At 38.6% G+C, this 12,331-nt stretch overlaps 1 protein-coding gene and 1 non-coding gene across 2 annotated transcripts in view; one reads left to right on the forward strand and one right to left on the reverse strand.

The window, feature by feature from the left end:
• Nucleotides 1–4,258: 4,258 nt before the first annotated feature.
• On the forward strand, nt 4,259–4,330 carry Trnae-uuc (transfer RNA glutamic acid (anticodon UUC)). Its single transcript has one exon. It is a non-coding gene; the product is annotated as a tRNA-Glu (tRNA).
• Nucleotides 4,331–6,101: 1,771 nt separating this feature from the next.
• LOC131285245 (nephrin-like) overlaps nt 6,102–12,331 on the reverse strand; it is an 84,703-nt gene continuing 78,473 nt past the window's right edge. Inside the window, exons 19-23 of the mRNA XM_058314099.1 lie at nt 8,777–8,925; nt 8,576–8,703; nt 7,621–7,658; nt 6,797–6,855; nt 6,102–6,680 (exon numbers count right to left, since the gene is read on the reverse strand). Coding sequence (XP_058170082.1) covers nt 6,102–6,680; nt 6,797–6,855; nt 7,621–7,658; nt 8,576–8,703; nt 8,777–8,925 — 953 coding nt within the window. The remainder of the gene's footprint in view (nt 6,681–6,796; nt 6,856–7,620; nt 7,659–8,575; nt 8,704–8,776; nt 8,926–12,331) is intronic.

Here is a 12,331-nt window from a genome sequence, read left to right on the forward strand (position 1 = left end):
GTCATGCCTGCTCCCTGAAGGGCTTGCGAGATTTGTTTTGTGTTTTGTACGTGGATAGTCAATCCTCTCGTACAGGGGAGGGTCTGGTCTCGGTTGGGATTCGAACCCACGCCGCTGAGATGGTGAGCATCGGCGCTCATGGGCCGATTTTCTAACCGGCGCTACCACCCGGCTGTCACGGACCTCCGGATTAATTCAAATATATAAAATTCGCGGGTCAAAATTGAATGTTTCTACACAAACTATGCTTTGAACACACGAAGAAGGGATTTTATTCCATATTTATAATTTTGTTACGATTAATCTATTAGATGGCTGGCTATTTATTAAAAAATAGATAGTGCCAAGGCTAAAAAAAAGCTTTCAAAATTGTATATACATGTTATAATAAATAAAAAAATATTATTTACACTACCTATACTTCGAAGGAAATTTTACGCTTTTTTCCACATGATTGAACTATACAAAGTAAACTTATTGTTTGCACACTTAATGGGTACCTAAGGTACAATTCGTTTCAGCTTTTGTAATATCTGAGCATCCATGGATTTTTTTATTCCCATATTTTTCGTGTCACCCTAGTCGATTCGATTAGAGTGGCAAGCAGAAAGCAACTTTTCAACAATCATTTTTCAGCTCCCACTCCACCTTCGCTTTGGGACTAGCGGGCCATCGCAGAGTTTCCGGGGAGCCATCCATTCCACCGTTTGGCCACCGTCAACTCAGTGAGATTCGTGAGCTAATTTTATTTATGCGCGCAAAAATATTCACGCACCTCCACGCATACACACGTCGACGAGCTCCGTATGTCTGAAGGGGGCAAAGCGGAGAGTAGTAATAGTCGCACGGAACGGATATTTTTCTTTTCACTCTTTTCTTTTATCGTGGGCCGATTTAGAACGGACGTTTGTACAGCAGACCAGCAACAGGAAGTGAGTTAAAAATGTAGTAAAAACGGATGAAAACTTTCGGCCAGCAGGCCATAGAAACGGTCATAGATCTCTTTTTTCTGATAACATTGTTACTTGTTGGACAACAAGCAAAACTTTAATTAAAACTAGTAGATAGAACCTAAATAGATATACATAAACACACGGACATACATCTACTACAACCTTGAAGTATTGCACATAAGCGATTCAATATTTTATATCACACGTATTTTATATTGGCACAGAAAAATAAAACATGAAAAATCATTGTACCGTTTGACTAAAGCACAATAAATGCTCCCGCCTAAAAAAAGATCACTCGCGGAAGAATAATGGCACACCCGTCGCGCACGGCGATTCGACCTCGACTGAGGCTTCAACTTGCAACTCTCGTGAGAACCACGATTCTTGTGTGCAGATTGCGGTATCGGCTGAGCAGGGTTGAGCCAAACCCTACAAAGAGGTAACGGTTTTCATTTATTTATGTTTCTTATGAGCACACTTTACTTTACCGTTGAGTAGCAAACAAACATATTGAGCGAAACTAGAAACAATCGTGTAAATTGCACACTCCTGCACAGTTTATCTCCATGCTTTACAATAGTTTTTAGCTGAGTTTTCCTTTGGGCCTCTATGATTCATGGGAAAACATCACCTTACAGTTTTATCATAACGAGCTGTTACTTGGGTTTTGCCTTTCACTACTACACTTCAGGCCAGGTTAGGTTGTGTGTAGCTCGGCTATCGGCTCGGTAACGTTCGGGCCGCTTGGTTGGGTTTCGTTACTGCAGGATTCGACCATAACAAACGCTTGTAGCACCTCAGCATGCCCGCCTGCACCAAGCCAAGCACTGAAACAGCTGGGTTGCGGTTAGGTTGACAGCATGCGCAACAGCTTCCGTCGCTTGCCGAGTAGTGGAGTACCGGCTAGAAAAGTTCACCAATACATGCATAAATGCCTGTTTTTTTCTCTTTGTTTTCCCGTCTGTTTTGCTAGGTAACGATGGGTGAGTATTTGCTACCAATGTTGTTTTTATACTTTTTCGAGCTTCCTGGTTCGAGCATATCACGGCTTCGCGAGAATGTAAAAACGAAATCTCCGACATGAGAAGGCCGTTCTGGTGATGGTGTGAGTTTAAGAAGCAATGTTTATGTGTCTGATGAACGTGCGTTGGGATGTTGCTTGGAAACGAAGTGAACATTGTCACGTTTATTACCAGAGTGCTGCATACAACTTTCCTAGAACAAGCTATCGATCAGCTGTTTATTCAGCCGCCAAGCTAATTTATTTTTAACACAAGCATGAGTAGCGTACGCTAACGATTTATACCGCAGTAAAAGTTTCGTTAGTCTTCGTGTTTGTTGAAATAAAAGAAAACACATTGTGCTTCACCAGTTTTTTCTCATTTCTCATGCAATGTGCTGATTGACGTGATGTTGCAATTGAATGATGAGATGATATGGTAAACATATGGCTTGAAATAGTGAATCAAAGCTACAAAAAAATCAAGGAGAGGTTTTGTTAAACACAAAAAACTATCGAATTAAACACTCCTTTTTGAAACACTTTTGACTGGCTTTCCCTTTTGACAAACCAGCATGAGCTAGAACGAATGTATCGTAAAACACCAGGCGTCTCCATAAATTTATTATGATTTTTATTCTTAAATATAGTCTTTACGTTTCGCCTTCCTAGGTGACACATAATATTTTTTCATCTTCCGGAGCAGTTGAAGTATGAGTTTATTAAGCCTTCGTTTCATGCTCTTGAACAACCATGTAAGAGATTTGCACCTGGTGGTAGTGGACGTGGTATCTATCGCCTTTTCTGGTTTCTCTAAATAAATTTTATTAAAAAGGATTGTACTAAAAATGAGTGCTAAAAACGCTTGGCAGTCAACGTAGTATTAAAATTTGTTAAAAACATTTGTTAAACCGACGGTTTTCGAAGGCCAAGCAAAGACTTAGCTTCCAAAATAACTTGTTTTTTCATATTACTATAGTTTTTATGTAGCATATTGATTTATTAATGGGTCAAAAACATTTTGGAACTAATTGCTGCTGTCACCCACTTTTGTGTGGCATGGCAGTCAACGTGTTAAATAAAAAAATGTATCCGCCAACGGATAGTAAATAATGTACGAGTTTTTAAGATATGAAACACCAGGCGCCTCCATTTTATTAGCGAGAATATAATTTGAATTGTTTGAATGTGTAAAAGCTGTTCTCATGAAGTAAAATGATTTGGAAAGTGTTTACTTTAATTTTTTTTATTAAGCTTGCGTATGGTCCATGTATTTTATCCTATGTTATGGTCATATTTATTTTGCGTCATAAACCACCAGGCGTCTCCATTTTGTTGGTAAAATACGTTACCCCAAATGCGGCTTTAAAAACTGCATCATTATTATCACTTACATTTTACATAGCAACATAGTCTTCGTTCAATTATACCCAAACGTCTGAACAATATGACTAGAAAAAAAGGCTTGTTTTGTTGGATAAGAGAAAGAGAAATCTGTAATCATCACATTGTTGAATTGTTTATTTATACATCACATTGCTGGCCACTAGGGCTACGCAAATACAGCTTAAGATTAACACAGATATAATAAAAACAAAAACTTAACTACACAGACCTAGGCAGATTGAAAACAGTCAGAATGGAGCTAGATTCGATATTGCAAGTCAGCCAAAAGATGAATGGGGTGTAGGAGTAAAGGGATGGGAAACCTCTAGGAGGGAAGTACATGTGCTGCAAGGAAAGAACGGAAGACAGAATGGGGTGCTAAAAATCGAAGTGGTCAGAGCAAGCATTGAACTGTCGCAGACACTGAAGCAAGGGATGACACAAACAAATCTTATTCCACCGGACAAGATTATTGTAACCATTAACCCCTTCACAGTTTTGCCCGAGCCTGACTCGAACGTAAGTCCTTATTTTTTCACACGTTTTGTTTCTATTTTCGTTGCGTGAAGCTTATTTCGAGTGCATTTACTTCAAAACATGTTGTTATGTGTTTGTAAATGTTTGTTCATTTGTGTGACACTAATCGATACAATTGAACTAAATTTTTGCTTACTGTTGCCATATTATTGTTGATCACAATTATGATAGAACAAAACTACTTGGATAATTTTTTGAAAGACCATCATTTAACGATTAAAACCCTAAATCTTTAAGGAAAATATTTTTTTTTCGGTTTTAGACCTAAACCCACACAAGAAACTAGTGTGAGATTTTTTGAGACATTTTCTCAACTTGCTGGGACAGTGAAGACAAGAACTAGGACAAAATGTTTTATACTTTGTTGTTAGTCATCGCATCCCATATGGTCTAGTGGCTAGGATATCTGGCTTTCACCCAGACGGCCCGGGTTCGATTCCCGGTATGGGAAGACCAATATTTTTGTTTTGCTTATTTGATTGAGTTTTGAGAAAACCAAATATTTCATCCCTTTCATTCACTTTAAAACGATCTTGATTTATTTATCTTCAAACGAAAACCAATACAATGATAATCCTCAAGTTTTTTTGACAGCAATTATGTATTTCTTTCATGATGAAATAGTGAAAAGATGTTCATATAAGGTTTATTATCTATCTAATTTGTTTTTATTTACATGTATGGTAAAAGAAGGTTGTATGCGTAGGTTGGTAATGATACTTAATTTGTTTGTTCGATTAAAACATGCTAGGCTGCGAAACAACCTCGCCCACTATAACCTGTTTTAAAAATACAATAGATTTGTTTTCCACGGATGAGATCATACGGTAGAGGTATGAAAATATGGTAGACCATGACAAAAGTATCTTTTACACCGTGTATACTATGTGCTTTTCAGAAGAGGATTTGAAAAGTAAGAATAGCAAAGACTACATCTGTCTTAAAAAAGAATCCGAGAAGATTTCTATTAAAAATTGGCAGTGTTATACCCCCACTATACTGTATTCAAATTCATTACAAAAACAAATCTTCCTGATAAATTATCTTACATCGATTTGTAGAGTAGCTGGCAAATGACTTTACTATTAAATTCGATAAAATGATCCAATGTTCATTGATTGGTTCTGCTTTGCGTGTTAACTTCTACGACTGCCATTATAACTCTCTTTGGCCAACAGTTTCATTACGCTTATTGTTGCTCCTTCGTTAATGTACACAATATTCTTTCGGCGTTAGCTATGCTTTGCTCTGGACTTGATAATAGCGTGCACGCGCTTTGTTCTTATTCTTGCCAGGTTATAGAGTATCTCTTAACCGAGGCCATTTTTGAAGAATCTGAGGTAAGTTGCATGAGAGCCAACGCCATGGGAGGTAAACATTATTACATGTGTTTTGGTAAAACTAAGCTAACATAACGGCTGACGAATAAATTCGATTTTGAATTATTGTCTAGTTGTCTATTCTAAACTAGGAGTTTCTAGAACTACGCTTTTTTGAACGTGTAAAGATAGCTGATATAAGACAGAGCAGTTCTATTTAGAGAGAATTTGCTAACAATATCTTGATTAATTGACTCATGTGTTTTCCATGTGAAGTACGTCCTTCAATCTTTGTGTTGAAAAGAAGCTTCACAACCTTCCATAAGAAGAATCAATCAATGCCGCTTCACTTCAGCCATAAATTGATCAAATGTGAATTGAGATTAGATTCAAAATTGGGTTTCACTCCATTTGCTCAATTATTGTACTAACATAAACTTTTCACTGTTGGATAAGTAAGCTTTAGGAAATTATAGTAAGTCAACCATATACTTCTACGAATGCTTTCCCACTCAATAGTTTTCAGAAAGCGATTAGTAAGAGGTAAATTCCTTAAGATAAATCTTACTCAATCGTTGTAAAATGTAGCCTAACAAGAGCCTGGTTTTGACAAAATTAAATGAGCCTTTGTTTTTAAACATGATACTTTGCACTCTTTGGAGTTTTTTGTGGCTATCAAATAAAACAATCGAAAAATCGTGGGACTTAAAGAAAGATTTAACGACTTAACACTATCGAATTCTAACGTTAGAAGAAAACTGTAAAAGGGCGTTGCTTGATTAACATTTCATTGGCATGTCGGAAATATAATATTGAATATTATATTCTCCCTGGGGCATAGCTTATGCATTGGAGCTTTACAAATAACTATTTCCAGTCGAGGACAGTCAAGTGTGGATTGCACTATACCAGATGACCATCAGCGTCAGTGTACCCAAGAGACACGTTGTACGACGCTAGGCTCGAGCTGGACGGAGGTTCATAGGCTCCAAGCAGCAGCCCGTTGCCCAAACTCGGGGCATCGTGTGGTGCCGGGATTAGGAGCCCATTCAATCCGCTAGGGTACTGGTCCAGCGGTGGTTGCTGTTGATACACGAGTGAGGGACTTTGCATGGGGAAGGTAACCTGCTGCTGGTGCGGATGATGGTGCTGGGTTGGCAGGAGAGCAAACGAAAGGCTCGTGCCGCTGGCCGAGCTGTTGCTGCGTTTGGGATCCTTCAGAATTCCCTGCGGTTGCTTCGGTGTTGACTGGGCGGCATGGGAAATGCTGCCATTAAGGTTGCTGGACGGATTCGAAACGTTTAAGCTTCCGTCGTGGGGAAGTCCGTGCGTGTGATTTCGGTTCAGGGTGTGATGCGTCACGTCCGGTGGTGGTACCATTGTGCGGGCGACTCGTCGTAGCGTTTCCGAGGCAGATTCCATGTGCGGCATGGATGGAAGTATTGGCAGTGGTGGCGTTCCAAGCTCGACCCCGGGATAGTCCTGCAAAGCATTTGAAAGAAATCGTTTGAAGCGATTGAAAGTGGGATTTGAACGCTAGAGAAGAGCTTTTTAGCAGCTAAAGCTCTGAAAAGTTTTTTGAAAGAGGCGTTACTCACCATCGGAGGATAAGAAAGGTACCGCTCGCTGTTCATGTTGTAGTACGAACCGTCGTTGGGTGGACCGGGGGATGCACAATGCACTAACAAGGATGAATTATGGAGAAGTACATAAAATAGAATATTTCGTACATGTTTTCATACTATCGTATTTTTCATACTATCATATGTTTTAGTGCTACAAGTGTTAATCATAATTAAAAAATTTGATGATTGATGTATTATTAAGAAAACTGTCGCTCAGTTCAAATTCAAAGGAAAGTGTTATATTTTATGAAATCGTGGAAACAAATAAAAATTTTAAAACTGATTTGGAATGCCAAAAATATTTTCATCTTCACCGTTGTATGTAGTGCACCCCGGATAAGATGACAGTGTTTGTACCGTAAAAGCACCAAACTTGGCACGGCTCCAAACATGGCGCTCTTTCTAACATTTTTTTCGTTATTAGACTATTTCCAAAACATTTCGACTTGGAATGTTTGCTGTCATATATTTGTTTATGTTTGTACAATACATCCGCATTAAAACATGTTATTGGTTTTTTGTTATCGAATGTATAAAATAAACAATTATTAGTGATTTTTTATCAGAAACTGTTAAATTGTAAGTCATTCCAATAAATCGTTTTATACAAATTTTGAAGCCACAATATTTTGCGCCAAATTTGGCTCACAGTGTTCCTAATTATTCACCGTGGAGACTATGACTGTTTGCACTGCTTGTAACGAATGGTAACAAATTTGCTAGAGATTATATTTTTGAATCATAGAAGGCTTTGATGAATGAAATTGTAAAGCGAAAGTCCGCTGCAAAAAAGCCAAATTTATTTTTTAATTGTTTTTGAAAAGTGTTTCTATCGCTTTCCAATTCTAATAGATCCAATTTGTTTTAAGTGCGCCAAGTAAGGAACATTGCAAAAACAATGCGCCAAGTTAGGAACAAAACGTGCCACTAAAAGAGTTTCTGAAACTTGAACAACTATTAAGTTAAGATTTTCTCACTTATTTTATTTATATTCTATGGTAATTAGGCTAGCTTTGTGCAAAAAATGATATGATTTAACCTAACATTGATTTTGTTATTTAACTTTTTATGCACAATTTCCTGAACTGCGCCAAGTATGGTACATCTACGGTAGTAGTTACCAATTACAATCCGGGGGTTCTATTTTTTCTCCGTTTATTATTTCAAAACTCAACGAATCGTTAATTCGAGGACAAAAAACGCAGCGTTACCAAAGGAGTGTGTCTGGGGAGAGTATGGTTCGTGTATTAGCTGAAGGAAATGCTTGGTGAAATATTTCATGTTATTTCGTGAAATGATTCACACCCTGGTGAAAAAAAGTTAAATCTGTTTTGTCAGGTAAAAGGATATTTCAGTATGATTCGTTCATTAATTAAATGGTTTTGAGTTCATAAATTAATCGTCACTAATCTTATTGCTCCTGATTTTTTTATTCATGCATCATTTTTACTCCAGTTCCTAAGAGATATTGTTTTAGAATGCGCAAAGATTTAAACTAAAAGTAGTTTGGAGATGAATAATTTTTGGCAAAAAACCTACCGAGTCTGATTTTGTTAAAAAGTATCAACAACATCATAAGATATTTTAACTAGAGTTGTTGATTATCCAAAGTATGAGTAAGATCAGTTTTTTCACTCATTTTTTTATGTGTTAGATTTTAATTCTAAACATGTCTATGCTTTCTAAAGAAAAACGTGAATTAAAAAAATTACAACAACCAAATGTTGGTCAACGCATCTTTGAACAAGTAACTTACCATCCCCGTTGCCTACGTTGGTTATGTAGCGCGGCATGGATCCATCCTGCTGATACATCGGCGGTGGCAAATCGACCCCATCAACCAAATAAGTCGATGCAGCCTTTTTCCGCGTCTCGTCCGGCTGATTGGTTACGAAAGAATAGTATGTCAATAGTTGAAACCTCCACAGAATGCAAAATAAACGTAGAACGTACCATAAAATCCGGTTGGCTGCCGTCGTTCGAGTACGCGTCACTCTTCTCCGAAACACTGGACAGCGTTTCACCGGTGACGGTGTCATTGTACGAGCTCGGTGCGTACATCTCAATCGTCGCCGTCTTGCTGCCATTGGTGTTGGACGCATCTATGACCGGAGCGAAAAGGGCAAACATTAATAACTGCCACTGGAATGGCCGACTCGGGCCGGTTTCCGGTTAATTTTCCCATCTACCAAATCATCGGTAACGATCGGCCGGTTATGCAGCCCGGTTTGACCGAGTGCGCTTCGGGTGGCCGGGACGTTAAGTGCCTTGGTTCATTTTTGTCCGCCAAATCATAAATCAATCTAACCAATCCCATTCATCGATGCCATTTTATGGATTGTGCGGAAAATTTCTACAGCCCCATGATGGATTATAAAAGATGGCTTTATCCGCGATTGCGAGCGAGCGAGACAATGAGAGGGAGAGGAACGGAAAGCACAGAGAAAGAAAAATAAAACAACAAGCAACACATAAACGTGATTATCTTGCACTCCTTGGGCACACAGATTAGCCCACAGAAGGTGGCTGATTTGGGTATTGTTTCACGCTGATGACATCGTCGATGAGAAGTTATAATCATGATTGATGTTACTGGTGACACCTGCGGTCGCCGGGCTTTGTTTCGCTGGTTCCGGTTCGGGACGAAATGTTTGTACATTGCAATCAATCCGGGCCCCCGGGTTGTTTCTACGACTGCCGATGGCTGATTTGCGGTGCGATTGCAGGGATTAGCCGACGGAGCAATCGACACATTATGAATTATTACACCGCAGCTGAGCTCAACTGGTCTTTGGAGTGCATTTTGTACGGCGTGTTAGGTGACGAGTCCTGTTAGCCTTTTCTAAGGTTAATTCAAACCGAGATTTGTATTAAAGATAATTAGCTTTACGACAGTGAAATGAATAAGATTGTGGTATGGTTTTTTTTCACACCACAGAAAGCTGATTGCTAACGAATCAACTCAAATAAATCAAACTTCTGGTTAAGTCCACCTTTAAAATCGTAAGAATGGGAACCGCACATCGACTTGTTCAATGGCCTTCAAATAGGAATAACTTGGCTTTATTTCAGAACCATGTAATGTTTCCTTTATTCTAGATAAAACTAAGAAGATTTGACGTTATATTAGGAATGCGAGTTTTCATGTGAAATGTTATTGAATGTGTTGAAAATAAAATATTATTTCCTGTGTTAAGAGTTTTTAAAGTCTTTAAATCATTTGAAGCGCATTTTGAGTGTGAAAATAATTTAGAGAACAAGTGAAACTGAACTAAAATCAACTGTGGCATGTAAGAAAGTCTATTTGTCAGGCCATTAATAAAAATAAAAATAGTTGAGAGGCTTAAATTGTCAGAAAATTACTTTACGTCAAATAATGATTATGCTATTGTTGCTGCTAATAACAGCAACGGATTTGTTATTCAGTTTTTGTTCGAATCATTAGAATGATGTGTAGTACTGAAGTGGTTTAAAAAAGCTTTTAATAAGTATTGCGAAACCATTGAAATAATATTTCTTCATGTGTTCAGCTAAGAACTGATCGGAAGAATTTTTCACATATGGAATATGACTCATCCCGGAATACAGCGTTTTATTTAAAAAAATGGGCTACCGATTCGAACACGCTTCTGGTAGCGTTTTTAAGCCGATGTTAGAAAACATTCGTTTGATCTATCGTCGAGCTGGTTGGTGGTGGAGTGCAGAACCCAAACCGGCCCATTTGCGCCGCTGCACGGCACAGGAAGGGTACGAGAAAAAGTGAGTTTACCTTTTGCCCGCTTTTTCATGATAAACCACGCGACCAGCCCGGCGTTCACGATCAGCAAACAGAGGCCGGCGAGGGCGATGCAGAATATCACGAAGCTGGGCAGTTCTGCCTTTTCGCTGAGCTCCGGCGGTACCGTTGCTTCCGATCCTGTGAGAGTTGGAATATGTTTTTCCATATATTTTTGTTGTTGTGTTTTGTTTTTTTGCATGTCGTTTTGTTCCGTGCGGTTTCCCGGTTACGCCAGAGTAGTGTTCGTTATATTGGTGTTGTTTTTTTTGGGCCGGGTTTTTACAAACGTTGCAATGCGTTCGGCATCGGGCAAGACGGTGGCGTTGAGTTTTCCGATGCGTAAATGTCCGGACGTCCGTGCGATGTCCACACGCGCGCGCGTTCGAGTGGCCAGAGCCCGCGCCGTGTTTTATCGTCGAGCCGGAATGCCGCAGAGCGCGTCAGCAAATGAAACGAAACAGAAATAAATGCAAACGGAAGGTAAAGTTAAACAAAGCTGAACGAATGTTTAATGAAACTGAGCGAAAACCCCGAAGCGAAACACAAAAAAAGGAATGTCGTAAGAAGCAGCTCTGAGCGTCGGCGGAACACGATGGAAGTTATATGTGTTTGTTGTGGCTGTTTGGTTCACGGAATGTTTCGTCAAAAGTTGTCAGTACAAGTGAAAAGCGACCATCATGGAATGCACGATGGTGGAAAATGCTTTGTCAATGCTTTATCTGGACAAGATTTTATGTCCAAACAGGTACAACATTGGTGAAACTCGCATTAGCAAACGACAGGTTCTGTTTAATGGTCCAGTTCTCTTCTTGCGAGGTTTTTTTTTCAAAGGTATATTGGAATATATTGGGTGCGTGACGAGTTTTTGCTGTAAATTTGAACAAATTTTTCCTCACGTTTGGGTACAAATATTTAGATAAATAGAACGATCATTATTTTAGGTATCAGTGAAAAATACCCAGTGATTGCTTAACGGATTAATCTTCGGATTCGTAACGATATCGAATTAAACGAGCAATCCGTTGGCCACCACCGAGGGTTGAAACATAAAGTATATAAGAATGAACATTTCACAAAGGTTTTTATAAAAAGGGCAAGACGAAAAGCAATCCGCCGTCTAGTAACTTTGAAAACAAGTTGATATCCACAATAGCGGTACAGTGACACCCAACAGGACATTCGGAACCGAATCGATAATTTCGATTCGTTATCTTTAAACTTTTTATACATAATATGTGCCAATAAAAATCAAGACATATCGGTTTCCTAAATACAATTCGATAATGAAGTTCAAAAACACACCATCCGAGTTTCGTTATCGTTTGGCATCGAGGTTTCTGGATGCCCTTGTAGGTTTAACGGTGGCTTTATAAGGTTTAAAATGTTTTTGTTCAAAGTTTATGAGTACACTCACGTAGTTAAACCTTGTATACTGATCTTTTTTACATGTTTTCCGGCGCATCATAAAATGACGGTGGCCAATCGATTGCTCCTGATCGATTGTAGATACCTATTGGAATAGCCTTTTCGAGTTTAGTCAATTTTATCTGAATATTGTGACATAAAGATGAAAAACAGTTCGTGCTAATTTAATGCAAAAATCGCTTCTTATCTTTTCTATAAACGAAAAAAAAATTGTTTATGTTATATCCGTGTTATAAATACTTTTTGTAGTCGTTATTTAAAATATAATTTGAGGCTTCCCATTCGAATAAAATCAATGAATTGTT

This window comes from Anopheles ziemanni, chromosome 3 (genome assembly GCF_943734765.1).
Source record: "Anopheles ziemanni chromosome 3, idAnoZiCoDA_A2_x.2, whole genome shotgun sequence".
In the NCBI taxonomy this organism is placed as follows: domain Eukaryota; kingdom Metazoa; phylum Arthropoda; class Insecta; order Diptera; family Culicidae; genus Anopheles; species Anopheles ziemanni.